The sequence below is a fragment of the Gymnoscopelus braueri genome, assembly GCF_963280865.1.
Source record: "Gymnoscopelus braueri genome assembly, chromosome: 12".
NCBI classification, from domain to species: Eukaryota; Metazoa; Chordata; class Actinopteri; order Myctophiformes; family Myctophidae; genus Gymnoscopelus; species Gymnoscopelus braueri.
Genome location: NC_137614.1, coordinates 1,210,568 through 1,225,361, shown reverse-complemented (window position 1 = coordinate 1,225,361; position 14,794 = coordinate 1,210,568). Strand labels below are relative to the sequence as shown.

The window sequence follows — 14,794 nt, the reverse complement described above, 5'->3', positions numbered from 1 at the left end:
CTCTCTGCTACTAGGCTCTGATCCAGAACCTCAGCCTCAGTACAACAGACAGACACGGCTAGAACACACAATAAATAGTATATATACAGTATAACCTGCCCCTGTGACATCATTACCTGATCTGCTGCAGACACCCTGCCTCCCCCGCTCACAGATCGCCTTTAGACCAAGGGTTCCCAAACTTTTCAGACTGTGACCCACCAAAATAATCATATTTGAACTGGGGACCCCCTACCCTGACAAGCACTTTGGTATTAAAAATGTCTTAAAAGTCCTTAACCCATTAAGACGATTCTACAACTATTATCTTCTAAATCAGTAGATGTCATTGTTACGGCCACTACACTTGGCTCGAACACCAGTGACCATAACATAATAACAGGACAAAAATCAGGTCCCAATTGCAATAAAATGTATTTTACATTCAGATAAACAAATTCAATGATGTTTATTCGTCATAGCAACCAGAATGTTAGATGTGCCAGGAGGGTAGAGACAAGGAATTACAAAGACCTAAATAAATGCCCTAACAAACAAAGTAGTAATGGGCTGGCCGAACTAAAAATTGGGGAGTCTGGTGAGCCAGGCACTATGTGCCCGTCGTCTCACCAGACTCCCATAAACTACCAAAACATATAATAAGCTAAACTAACCAGAAACCGAAAATCATATCAAACAATACTTACAACCAGCCCATTGGAACTGAAATAAAGAAACACACAAATGAGCACGGGAACAAATCTACTGTAGTGCTCTGCTGGGGAGATAATGGGAGCTGGCAACAGCTCTTCTTATAGCCTAGGCCCTAATCACACATGAAGCACAGCTGAGAAGGGGAGGGGCAGCCAGAGCACTCCCAGGTGAGTGACAGGTGTCTAGCCAGACCAGGGCAGCAGAGCCAGCAAGGCAGGATAGACACTAAACACAGGACAAATAAGCATTAGTAAACACATCAACATAGAAAGACTGTAGACTGAGGTGTTAATATGTGCTAGCACATAACAGTCATGTCAAGGACCCCCAAAATGATATGTATTTGGCCGCGGACACCCCAAATGAAAATCTTTTGTGCCAGGGACCCCCAGAAGAGAATATTTGTTAAAACACTTTCAAGGTTTTTCATGAATGTGCAAAAATAGTAGATGCACAGCACGGCACAAAGCCACGCGGCTTTGTGCCGCGCTGCAAGCTTGTAGATCTGCTATTGTTGAATGGCCAACGCTAAAATCTAAAATGACAGATGTTTTCCCAGTTTTAATGGCTTAAATTGTAACTTGCAAATTGTAAAGAAATGTGTAAACCAATATGTTGGTTTGTTTACTGTTGACTGAGAAAACAATGTTGCACATTAAGCTAATCATCTGGGGTCCCCCCAAAATAATTTGGGAACCACCTAGACCATACCCAGTTGCCACATACAGTATTTGCATTGCAACAATATGCTACCAAGCTTCAAGTGGATATTTCTCAGTAATTAGGGATCCCACTGAGCATTTTTCGGGCTATTAGACGTCTAAAATACGTCTTAGGGCCAGGCTAAAATAGGGTTATAATTGGTATAAAAGTGAAAGTTTTTTTGTTTAGCTGTTTTTTAAGCGTCTATTTATAGACCGTCTATATTATAGCCATTGAAATGACGTCTATAATATAGACGTCTATATATAGACTAAGCCTAGACTTCTAAAAAACGTTCACTGTTATACCAATTATAACCCTGTTTTAGACAGAGGTCTAAGAGCCGACTATGGCTCACTGGGGATGATTTAATGGTTTTCAGCTATTTGTTTGAAAGGGTCTTAATTTTTGTAATTTTACATTAATAACTTGAACCCTCACATCCCTATTCTGGGGGGGAAATAGCCGAAAATAGCAGATCTACAAGCTCACAGCACATCTGTGACGCGTTGTGAGCTTGTAGATCGGCAATTTTTCGGCAAAGAGGTTTGGTCAAGTTTACAAAGTATTGAGGGTTTAAGTTGTTAAATGTCTGAAAACACACCTTTAACATGAATCCTATACAGTATGTAGTGGAGGGTCCCTGCTTCATCCGTTGCCTGAAAAATGTTGAAGACCCATGCCGTAAAATATTTTAATATTTGGTGCTTTATGTTATGTTGGACTTTGATGCACCTGCTGTGACATTTAAATTACTAAATAATATTTGTAGATGGTTTGAATTTCTTTTAGTTTTAAATCTATTTTCTTTGTTTTAAGGCAGAAACACTTTTCTGTGAGTTATTGTATTACGTGTGCAACATTTGATAAAATTAAAGTGTTAAATTAAGTTGTTTTTGAACTCTTCAATGATGTTTTTACATTGGTTATAAAATAATGTACAGGATCACGTACAGTATTGCTAAATAAGCCTCAACAGGGTGACACAGGGCCGATCCATATGCTTCCATAGCTACATAAACAGAGTCAGAACTGTGCTCTCTGAGATGAAGTTTCCCAATGCATGCAACAGTCTGATCCAACAGCTTTTTTGATAAATCATCCAATTGGACAAATGAGAACTGAAGACAGAACCGATTGTGTTCCCCAGTCAACTGAAACACATGAACAGTTCACAACAACACAACAATCTTATGTTATGTGCTAACTCACACAACACAGGCTTGATCACTGGGGCACATTAAAAAGGGGATGACATTCATTGTTGGGGAAAAAAACTAATGAATAGATTTAAGTAATTTCATGTATTAAATTACAACTTGTGAGTGTAATTTGAAGGATGAGCGTTTGAAGCACAGCTTCACATTTCTCAAACGCTCACAGACACAGTGTACAGACCAGTGTTTATTCAGCTCATGTGTTGTGTTGTGTGTCATCAACACACTGTTGTTGAGGAGCATGGATGTCAATTTATCCATTTCCCTCTTTTATCTCAAACTGGAAACAGATGGAGGTGAGGCTCTCAGCTCAGTGCACACAACAAAGCAAAGGTCACATCAGGACACGTTATGTAGAATAAAATAGCCTAATATATGTACAGCATTTCAAAATCATTGTTTTTAGAGAGTTTGAGAAACATTCATCGCCTGTATTGTATTTTCACATATTCTTTACGCTTCTAAACAAGTGTTTTGTTTTTCCTTAGGCCTGTATTTACAGTCAGTGTCAGGTGGGGCCAGTGACCAGGGGACCTTTACTAAAAAATGTAATGCTAACCTCAGAAGGCATTCCAATGACTAAGTCACATCTGCTTACTATCAAATCACAATTTAATAATGTAATACAACTAAACAATGATCAAAGCCATTCCATTAATTGTAACAATTACTGTCACATTTCAGTAAAGATACATGCAAATTATTTTTCCCTCAGTTAACTGATATTTAATAAGTAAAATAATTGAAAGTGCCCAATTCATTGGGCATGTAATAGAACACAGCAAAATTACATTAAATCATAATATAAAAACTATAACATTCTAGTAAAACAGTTCTACCTTATACAATTGATATGGTTTACATGGTCATTTATAGTTTAAATACATTTACATTTATAGTATGACAACAAAATAATTTGCATTACCTCTAGGTAAAAAATATATAAAGAGAAAGAAAATTACCGTTAACACTTTGAAATTATTGCTGTAAGGTTTGAAAAGAAGAAAACAAAATAGCGCATGGGGGATGTCTCCAAAAGACGAGTCCTGGACTGGTTGAAACTTCTTTTGACAGAAGCAGTATAAATATCCATGATCATTTTGCTTGTATATCAACTCCCTAACAACATACAGCTGTTTAATTTAATCCTCCCAGTGAGGTAATTTATAGTGGAAAGTCTTTTCCTTTGGTCTGAATCATAGACTGTAAAAAGAATGGACAGCGTTATGCCCCTAGAAGCCGATTGTTCAGCAATTTCAAATCCGCCATCTTTAATATATGCCAAAAAGCGCGCTGGGAACAGGAACCGGAAAAAAATCCCCAAAGAATGCCAATCAAGCTGGCCCCTTGGTCTGAATGCACTTATGTGTTTTCAGCACCTGATTCGGATGCTATCAATGCATTGAATGGATCAATGCATTACATTATCACCTCTTATTAGACCATTGAATGGGCGAAATAGTCGACATATTGACCTACCCGCGATTTATCAGACCATTCACTGGGTGTTATCAAGACATACTGACCTACCAACGGAGATGACTTAAATAGTTCAGTTTCGGTTTTGGTTTCAGACCATGACGGAGGCGCGCAGTCTCAGGCGAACTGTCACCCCGTGAAGGACCACCGAGGGAGCTAAAGCGACCGAGTTGCCGTCCTGAACGGTGTGACGTTCGCCTGAGCCTACTCAGCGCCGTTGGAGTTATGTACCGATAGGCACAGAATCGTAAATATTGTTGTGGGGACTGCTCCGCCTCCAAGTAGGTCAGTAGCTCCTGATTACGCCCCATGAATGGTCTGACAAATCGCGCCTACTCGTCGCCTACTCGCCCATTCAAAGGTCTGATAAAACGTGATAATCTCCCATTCAATGCATTGATAGCATTCGAAGCCGGTGTTTTCAGAGTGCTTAACTGACTAAAACTCTTATCACACTGTTAACATTGTGACAAGTTTTTTTTCCAGTGTGGACAAGCTTTGTGTCTCTTAAGTTGACGTGAATCATTGAAACTCTTGTCACAATTTTTACAATGGAAAGGTTTTTCTCCAGTGTGTATACGCTGGTGTCTCTTCAGGTCACCTGACAGAGTGAAACTCTTGTTGCAATGTTCACAGTGGAAAGGTTTTTCTCCAGTGTGGATACTCTGGTGTCTTTTCAGATCAATTGACTTAATGAAACTCTTCTCGCAATGTTCACAGTGGAAAGGTTTTTCTCCAGTGTGGATACTCTGGTGTCTTTTCAGGTCAAATGACTGAATGAAACTCTTCTCGCAATGTTCACAGTGGAAAGGTTTTTCCCCAGTGTGGACAAACTGGTGAATCTTCAGGTGACCTAACTGACTGAAACTCTTGTCACAATGTTTACAGTGGAAAGGTTTTACTCCAGTGTGGATACGCTGGTGTGTCTGCAGGGTAGACGACTGACTGAAACTCTTATCACAATGTTTACAGTGGAAAGGTTTAACTCCAGTGTGGATACGCTGGTGGTTCTGCAGGCTAGACGACTGACTGAAACTCTTGTCACACTGTTTACAGTGGAAAGGTTTTTCCCTCGTGTGGACATAATGGTGTCTTTTCAGGTCACCTGACAGATTGAAACTCTTGTCACAATTTTTACAGTGGAAAGGTTTTTCTCCGGTGTGGAGACGCTGGTGTGTCTTCAGGGCAGATGACCGACTATAACTCTTGTCACAATGTTTACAGTTGAAAGGTTTTTCACCATTGTGGACATGCTGGTGTGTCTTCAGGTGACCAGATTGTGTGAAACTCTTGTCACAATGTTTACAGTGAAAAGGAGTTTCTCCAGTGTGAACACGCAGGTGGTTTATCAGGTCAGATGCCTCACTGTAGGTCTTGTCACACTGTTTACAGTGGAAAGGTTTCTCCTTAGTGTGGACAAGATGGTGCCTCTTCAACAGAGCTGACTGTCTGAAACTCTTGTCGCAATGTTCACAGTGGAAAGGTTTCTCCTTTGTGTGGATACGCTCGTGTTTTTTCAGGTCAGATGACTGAATGAAACTCTTGTTACACAGTTTACACTGGAAAAATGTTTCTCCAGTATGGACACCTCCACTTGTCTCCCCCCAATCATCACTGTCTTCAGTGACTTCAGTGTCAGATTCCAGTTCAACTTCAGAGCAGTGTGAAGAGAGAGAGTCTTCTTCATCATCTTCACTTTTCACTGCTAGTAATGTCAACATTGACCCAACAGGCTCCTCTTGTCTTTGAAGTGGCTCCTCCTGTTCCTCTTTTATGTGTGGAGGCTCTGGGTCCTCCTGGAGTAGACTGGGGCTCCTCTCCTGTTCAGGAGAAAACTCCTCTTTACACACAACCATGTACAGGATGTCTAGGAGCAGAAAAATAACATGATAGACAACACTGGATTACTAAAATGTAAATGTGTTTTTCTATCTTCCATGTACAAAGCTATTACCTACTAAGAATGACCAAACAGTTACTAAATAAGTACATGTTGTTACAGGTGGTTCTGGAACCTCAAAACCAGGCATTAAAGTTCTAGAAAGATTCTAGCAAAAATACATATTTTCAAAAGTAACGTTAATCTATTTACCTGTATATATTTAGTAATATTACCCAACAAATTAATGATGGGGTTAGAACAAATATTGAATTTGAATCATTAAAACATATTCTTTGTGTTATCCTTTTAGGCTAAATGTTTTACAGTACCTCCGTGCTGTTTAAGCTTTTTGATAACAAAGTATTCAATCAATCAGTTCATACGTGAGCTCTGATTTGGGAGTAAGTTAGGCTGTAGGCCAAGCCATTTACAACTGGATGTGTCTGTATGTACAGTATGTTTGTCAACTCCAAAGTAGACCAATCATAGCTCATGCCGCTAAGTGCATGACGTTATGAAACAGAAGCACCTCCAAACGCAATAGCTTGACATGTCTGGTGAAAGTTTATGGGTTTAAGTCAAGTTTGAAATTTACGTTAACACATTTTTATGACCAGGAGACTCCCTCACTGCATAGAAGTTAAGGAAGACTCCTTAGACAGACTTAAATAAAATATTTTGTCTTTACTTTATGATGCTCATCTTGTGCTCGGTGCTCAAAAGTGAATTAAAAAGCAAACGTTTCAGTCCTCCCAGGACCTTCGTCAGTGCTATAAGGGTGGCACACAGGCAAATTCACTGCTTTTATAGGGTACTAGATCACCTCAGCTCAGGTGCTGAGGATCACTACGCAAGGTCATTACCATGGTTACGGTTGCAGACAGCAAAAAAAAAAAAAAACAGGGTTATACATGATTGGCTCTTCCACTTTTTAGTTTTTTGTAAAACACCCACCCAGCGCTTGGGGGCAGACAGGTTTGCAGAAGACATAATGATTATGTAACTGCAGCTATAACTTATTATTTTTATCATTTTGTTTTCGCCAAGATTTTTTTTATTTTGACAAGCGGTCCAGAAGTTGTATTCTGACAGCTTCCGGCCGCCGCCTTATACGGTGTGTACCGGGTTTAGAACTCAACCAGCTCAGAGTGTGAGACGCTCCCGTGAGAGCAGACATTTGTTTGTAAGCAGCATGGCGCTGACAAGGTTTGTTTTATTTTGAATGTCAACGTTTAAGTTCTATGTCAGTAAGTTGTTTGTTATGTTTCATTATGAGTTTAATCGATCGATTTGTTTTGTTTCAGTTTGTTTTGTTTCAGTTGTTGTTATTCTTTTGGGTTCCTGCACACTTCATTCTCTTCACTGCAATATGCAGCCAGTGAGGTAATTTCATTTCTCAAGTGTGTTTTCTTTTATGTGTTTTATATGCGTTACATGTTTGTCATTATTTTTTTTTTACTTAAATTTTTTATCCCGTGATTTTTGTAACCCATTTTTTTCACCCGGTGCCAATTTCCTAAGTGATCCTGGGCGCTACACCAGCCCTACACCAGCATTACACCAGTCCCCCACAGTAGGGACACGCCCCCAGCGTCCCCGGCGGGAATCGAACCCAGGACCTTCTAGCTGTGAGGCGACAGTGCTACCGACTGCGCCACCGTGCCTCCCCACATACCTGTTTGTCATTCTGATCATTGTTTATTTTTTGTCTAGTACAGTTTTGACGTTGGTGTATTGAGCCGAAAGAGTGCTTAATAAAAAACATCAGTGAGAAAACCATCTGAACTCGTTTGTGAAGGGAGTGACAGATTATGTGAATTCACGCGACCAGGATAGTTTACCAGGCTTTCCCTGCTTGGCACTCAGACTGAAGGTTTGGACTGGGATAAGTCCCTGTGAAATACTCGCGTCTTGTCCAGGGGTTGTACTTTGGGGTTGTAGTTGCTTTTAGAGCCCCAACTCTCTGGAATGCCCTCCCTCTAGAGATCAGGCTCGCAGAGTCTGTGCCCGGTTCAAATCCCTCCTGAAAACTCACCTTTATAAAACTGCTTTTAGTCCCCAAATGTTTTAACCTACTGTGTCCTACTGCACTGCTGCATAATGTTTTTTCTTGTTTTTGTTGTATTTTTTGTCTCCATCTCTGTTATTGTTAAGTCAAAACTCAGGAATGGAGCTTTGACTTAGTGCTTTAGTGAAAATCCTCTTCCTTATATAGTCAAAACTACACCTCTACTCAAACAGCACTACACTTCCCAGAGTGCAGTAGCAAAATGGCTGCTCGTTATCAGATTAGGAGCACCTGAAAAAGGAACAGAGGTGCTGCTCATTCAAACAAACCAATTCCAGGGAGAAGGAGATACTCCAGAGAGGAGAGAAGAAACTTCAAGTTCCACTCAGAGTTAAGCCCAAAGACGCCAATGGTCGGTGAAATGGTTTTATTTATTTTTGATTGATTGCTGTTTAATGTGTGAAATGCTGCTTAAATGTGTTAATGTTAACTGCTAAAGTTTAAGTTAAGAGAAAATTCATTACCCTGTTGTGGGTTATTTGATTTAAAACTACTAAAATGTGGAATTCATGAATTTGCCATGTTAAAAAAAGGTTTAAAATACCAAGTGAAAAAGGGCCGATCTACAAGCTTGTGGATCAGCAATTTTTCTTAAGATGTGTCTTTATTCCATTTAAAGGGCTTACATGGTTAATTCATTTAAAATGGTTCAAATATTGACTTTAATCATTTGTGTAAAGACACTTATTGTTTGGTCTAAATTGTTTGGTTTAATTATTTTAAGACATTTAATTGTTTTGGAGCATTTATTGTTTTAAGACATTTAATTGTTTTGGAGCATTTATTGTTTAAACGCATTTATTGTTTTAAGACATTTATTGTTTTAAAACTTTATTGTTTAAAACTTTATTGTTTGAAAACACAAAGTTGTTTAAAAATGTGTTTAAAAAATGCTATGATTTTTAGCAGTGTTGCTAATCTTTATTTTCTCTGTGTTAAAGGTTTACAACCTAACCTACTGCTAATTGATTGACGACCAGACCGATCAACCAAAGCCAACAAATGGAACATTGAAAAGAAACAAGTTGGAAAATAAAAAAAGTTGATTGAGTCTGGAAATCCTGAGTTGCGTCCTTGTATGTCCTATTGACTTTGTTTCGAAAGGTGCAATTTAAATAAAGCTTTATTATTATTATTATAATTATTATTACCCAGGGGTTGACACTTAGGTCTAAGAGGCACTAGCCCGTCAAGCAAGTACAGGTCAAGTTCTACTTGCCCAAAGCTCATGCCCACTTGCGCGAAAAGTTAATCAAATTAATGTTAAATCCAATCGAAAACTGCTGAGTGGCGACAGTCACTTTGAAAGTGAATGAGCACAATTGCTCGTTGTAAAATGTTAGCATTATTTGTTCCTTCATCAATAACCAATAATATTTAATGAAGACTTCCCCATTCAAACGCACTTGCCCGTCGGGCAACCTGAAAGCAAACTCTGCTTTCCCAAAGGTTTTATTTACTTGCCACGGGCAGTTGGGCAACCGTTTGTGTCAATCCCATGATTACTCGTACATCATGGCTGGGGGATAATACTTGTACATCAAGCCACCTCACGCCACAGAAACAGGAGATAAGCTCCTGGCCTATGGGCTACATGGCTTGGGAATAATTGGTTCTCAAGGCTACTTACTTAGGCCTCCCTAATCTCATATTATGTTTTTGTTTGACGGGAAGTAATTATGATTGGACTTTTGATGTAAAACTTCAACAATTATGTATGTATTGGTATGTATTGGCATCTAACTACGTCCCCATTACGACTATTCTCTGAAAGTGTGAAAAACTTATTTATTGACTGAACTAATACTAATGTTGAGCAGGGTCGACTCTGTACTCTATACTTGATCCTCTCTTTTTTCCCCTCTAAACCAAATATTGTGTGATGCATTGTGAGCTTGTAGATCATCTATTAGCAGAACCATAGCATAGGCACGCTAGGGTTCATGTAGTTAAACTTCAAATCAAGAAGCTAATAAAAAAGCCTGTTTAATATCTATCTGTTATCTCACACAGATCAGACACAGACCCATGTCTAGACCTCTCACCTCCTACAGAGGCACGCCATAAAAATCGGTTTTCATAGTTTTCAATTACTACCAAACTTTGGCAGCTTGAGCTGTGTGACACACACACTGTTCTAGATGCTTTGGTCCACTCTGTAGAAAAATGTACAATGTGGTGCAGTTTTTCTTTTGTATTGCATATTTAATTATGCCTATGCATAATTATTGATTGAATACTTTATTAGTCAAAATGTTTAAATAGCACAAAGGTACAGTAGAACATTTAGGCCAAAAGGATAACACAAAAAATCCTGGGGACTTACAATATCCAGATATTATCATTGTCATGATGATATGTTTTGCCAAGATTATCATATAGTTAAAATACGTACTGAGGTGTGGGTGGTCTTCAGGTTCCTCCTGTTTAATAGAAATGTCCCTGGCTGAGTCTGGAGAGTTCATCTTCACCTGCAGTCTGGACTCCACACACTGGTCTGAAATGAACAAAATTAATCATGACTTTTATTGGAGACCCAGCAGTGAAGTCAAGGATAACCATTTGCAAAATGTTAAGGCAAAATGGCCTATGCCAACTGATAGATATTTTTACATTAATAATTTGTCTAGTGTCATAACAGGCCCAATGTCACGTTCACATAAAATGTCTAAATATGCCATCATATCCTATTTTAGTGTGCCATCTTGGCATAACTGAAGTTTGCCTACCAATCCTATGATTCTATTAACACATTGACCGCCAGAGGTTAATCTCATAATGTACTCACCAGTGCCAACGTTTTATTGTTGTTTTTTGTTTTTTTCACGTCACCATAGACCTCGTTAAAATCCTTAAGATTGAGCTGTGCACTGTTTGTAAACATCGCGGACATCTCCCTGCAGCTACCAGTCCAAACCACGTGTCAAACGGAGCCGCCATGTTGTAGTTAGAACGGTTTATGTTAAACAGTGATCAGCGAGGAGAAAAACTACAATCGAAGAAAATGGCGTTTCAGTATGCGCTTTAGAATGGAGGCCAACGGGATCGGCAAAACGTGATCCAGAATAATTCCGTTTCCGGTGGTGTTACAATGAAATGTTCCGTATAGAAAATTAAAAAATATATATATCGGCCCGTAGGCTACGGGCCTGGCGGTGAGAGTGTTAAGTTCAAAGTGGTACGGAACTAATACTAGTATTTAGTTTTCTCCTTTCCCCTAGAGACGGCATGTGTTTTGAGCTGTACAGAGCACAGGCCCTCCGAGGTCACTGATTATCTCTGGAGGAATACAATAACAGCTCATTGGAGTTAACTTGACCATCTATGACAAAGCAACATCTCCAGCGACGCCGGTCAGAGCCAAGTCAGCGTGTTGTTTGAGACATTTGGACGCTGTTTGTCCAATAAAAACTGTCACACCATCAGCTTGCCATCTTCTCTCTCAACCTACGAGCAGGCTCCTCATGGCCAGCTGTCATCGTCAGAGCTGATAACTTCATTTGTGTATAACTATTGTGATCATTGACTGTTTAGTCAGAGAGATATTTTGCTGTACGGTGCCTTGTGTATTGATTCTCCCTCTTAATACAATGTCAACTTTTTAATTTGAGAACTAGCCTGTTTCTGTCTTTGATTTAGTCTCATCCTTTTTACGCTGGGTTTTCAGCTGTTTAACTACAAATAGTTTTAATTAACATAGAGCAGGATTTACGACCCTTATCAGCTCCATCACCAACTTTCCAAAATATTAATCTTGGGTTCAAAGACTATGGGATTTATATATTAGGGAAGAAATCACACTTAATTTAAAGATTACACAAGTAAATACATGTATAAAAAGATGGACTCCTGCAATGCAAATAATGGTCTAAAGTAAATAAGGTGAAAGTTGCCATTCTCTTTTTATTTTTTCTGCTGCCATGCATCCCATCCTTCTACACCACCAGCAATTAGCAGCCCCAACCTTGTGTGAAAAGTAAAGTAACTACTTTGACTTGACAGTGGCGCTAGGAGATAGGTCATGGGGACACTCGGTTAGGGTTCATCTTCCAGGGAACATGCATACGCAGAGCAAGTTACATAGCTATCTGTCCATCCGACTTTGAGACATTGTGTGTGCGAGTGGCCTAAAGGCGGAGCATTTGGGCACCAAAAACAGAAAGATTCATCCTGGCTGGCTGCATTAAAAGACTATTTACTGTAACTGCTGGAAGTTGGCACTGTGTACAGTGGAAAAGGCCACATGACCAGAAACAATCATCCAGACTATGGATGTGCATAACTGACCAATTTCTAAATAAAACATTCTACTGTTCTGGCTTTTGATCTCATTCCACACTGTTGAAGAAAAAACAATTCCTCTGCCGAATTATATTATTGTATGTGTATGTGACAATAAACACCTTGATGCTAGAAAAGGGGGAAAAAGAGAGAGACAGTGAATGAAACGTACCGAGGTCTGGCTAATCTTCAGGTTCCTCCTATTTCATTGAAACAGGTCTGGCTGGGGCTGGAGAGTTCATCTGCACCTGCAGTCTGGACTCCACAGAGTCCGGAATAAAACGATGCAAATTCCAGAGGAGTTTAGGATTAATTAAGAGAAACTCCTCGTACACTCAACTTCAACAATAACAGACTATGAAGGAATAACATATTGTATTAATGACTTGTCAACTGGGTAAGTTACTTTTTCATAGAACACTTCAATTATAATTCATAACCTTTTACACTTCAAGTTGCCCAGGATCAGTATTTTTTTTGCAGTCTTTATCATGTGGAACATATAATTAGTATCTTAATGTAATCCTCTGTCTGATAGAACATGTAATTATTATCTTAATATACGTAGGATAATGAATTTTATTCATTATTGCATTGTGCAAATTAAAATAAATAAACAAATATAAACTTAATGTACAAGTTTCCTTTTTTCAAGAAAACACTGTTCAGGTTCATAACCGTAATACTGAAATGCCCCTCTTTCAGGCCAATACTCCAAGTTACACAATACTATTTTAGTACACACACACACACACACACACACACACACACACGCACAACAATAGGTGCTTGTGTACCGTTGTGTCCCAAAAGCAAAACCTCAACGGCCACTTCGCTCCTGGGTGAGTCAAATCAAAGTGTGGTTCCTTAGTTAACGTTCCTGGACGTCCCTCAGTACTCCAACCGTCACAGCGTCAGGTTTAGCAGCAGGTTAACGTGGTATTTCACTCACTGTCTTCTCAATCTCATCCCACGTTGCCAGAGGAACTTTGAGTGAAGCCCTGGTTGCTCAAAGCTCTATCTGGGTTAAATGTCCTCTTTGTGTCTTCAGGTTGAAAACGACAGACTGACCCTCAAAACGTCCAACTGGTTTAAGTTAAACTTTCACTAGAAAACGTCTGATCACAGTCTTTGAACTAAATGTGTAAATTCCTCCTGTATTCACAACTTTACACAGCCTGTCGTACAAAGACAATCTTAGCTAGCCTTAGCTTAGCATTAGACCACAAAACAGTCTTTGAACTTCGTGTGTAAATTCCTCCTGTTTCACAGCGGGTCAGCCTGTCACACTTTTTTACAAACAGTCGCACAAAGACACACTCTGACAGAAGTTACACAAAGGTTTGTTCACTGCACACTTATATTATAACACAGACTTTATCTGTATCACGTTCGTTCGTTCACTCTGCTCTGTTGTTGGTGGATAGTGTGTTTCAACCCGGACGAGAGAGAAGAACGGACACGGCTCTCGTCCTTCCCTCTATCTCGTCCGGGTTGAAACACCCCGCAGAGTTCCCCGCAGATTGTTATTTAGCACCATAAATGATGGTTGAGAATCTGAACCATCAAGATCTCTACACTATAGAATCTATAGTGTAGAGATCATGTTGATGGTTTAGATTCTAAACCATCATTTATGGTGCTAAATAAGTGTATATAACCTATGGACAGTACCCGAGACCAACAGTAGGGGGCATCAATACACCAACTGGCGTATAGACAAAGTGGTCGTCAGAAGAACATACCCACAATGCAGTAGTGAAAACAACATGGTGTTGACTGACTTTTGTTAACACTTTAAAATACCATAGATTTATATAAAGACACTTTAAAATACCATAGATGTATATAAAAGACACTTTAAAATACCATAGATTTATATAAAAGACACTTTAAAATACCATAGATTTATATAAAAGACACTTTAAAATACCATAGATTTATATAAAAGACACTTTAAAATACCATAGATTTATATAAAAGACACTTTAAAATACCATAGATTTATATTAAAGTCAAATACAAAGACAACTAAAACGTGTCGTTTCTAAACAGTGTCATCGTTAATAAAAAATAATAATAATACAAAAATAGCTCACTGGGAGGATCAAATTAAACACCTGTAGGATGTTGGTAGGAAGGTGGATGGAAAATACTGACAGGAGCTTCTGTCGACTGCTCCTGTCAGTCAACAGAAGCCTCGTCTCTTGTTTTTTTCACTTTGCCTCTGGATCGAATCCCTCTCCCGCCTTTGTTTATTTATCTAATCTAAAATGTGTCACAAATTATTTTATTTTTTTAAGGTTAGGTTTAGGCATAGTTTGTGTCGCTCCTACCGAAGCGGACCACTCTGCCCACTTGGTGAGAACAGACTACAGCCCCTAATATTAACTTAGGAAGTAGTTAGGCAAAAAACTGTTATAACGACCGAGGCACACCATCTCTATGGCAGCTAGAGGAACCGCCGATAAT

At 39.2% G+C, this 14,794-nt stretch overlaps 1 protein-coding gene across 2 annotated transcripts; it reads right to left on the bottom strand.

Annotated features, from left to right (window-relative positions):
- Window positions 1–3,216: 3,216 nt before the first annotated feature.
- Window positions 3,217–13,717, bottom strand: LOC308096876 (uncharacterized protein). 2 transcript variants are annotated; one of them, XM_080444371.1, is made up of 4 exons: window positions 13,658–13,717; window positions 12,495–12,577; window positions 10,437–10,538; window positions 3,217–5,958 (listed from the first exon to the last, which is right to left on the bottom strand). In XM_080444371.1, the coding sequence occupies exons 3-4, from the start codon at window positions 10,504–10,506 to the stop codon at window positions 4,550–4,552; spliced, it is 1,479 nt and encodes a 492-aa protein (XP_080300497.1). In that variant the 5' UTR covers window positions 10,507–10,538; window positions 12,495–12,577; window positions 13,658–13,717; the 3' UTR covers window positions 3,217–4,549. The 2 variants fall into 2 exon arrangements, with proteins under 2 accessions (XP_080300497.1, XP_080300498.1); XM_080444372.1 differs by lacking the exon at window positions 13,658–13,717 and having other exon boundaries at window positions 12,495–12,586.
- Window positions 13,718–14,794: the final 1,077 nt, after the last annotated feature.

Excerpts from the sequence above, each read along its gene's own strand:
- LOC308096876 (XM_080444371.1), bottom strand. The coding sequence starts at position 10,506 with ATGAACTCTCCAGACTCAGCCAGGGACATTTCTATTAAACAGGAGGAA. Across the intron at positions 5,959-10,436 it reads TGAAGACCACCCACACCTCA|ACATCCTGTACATGGTTGTG; the intron begins GTACGTATTTTA and ends TTCTGCTCCTAG.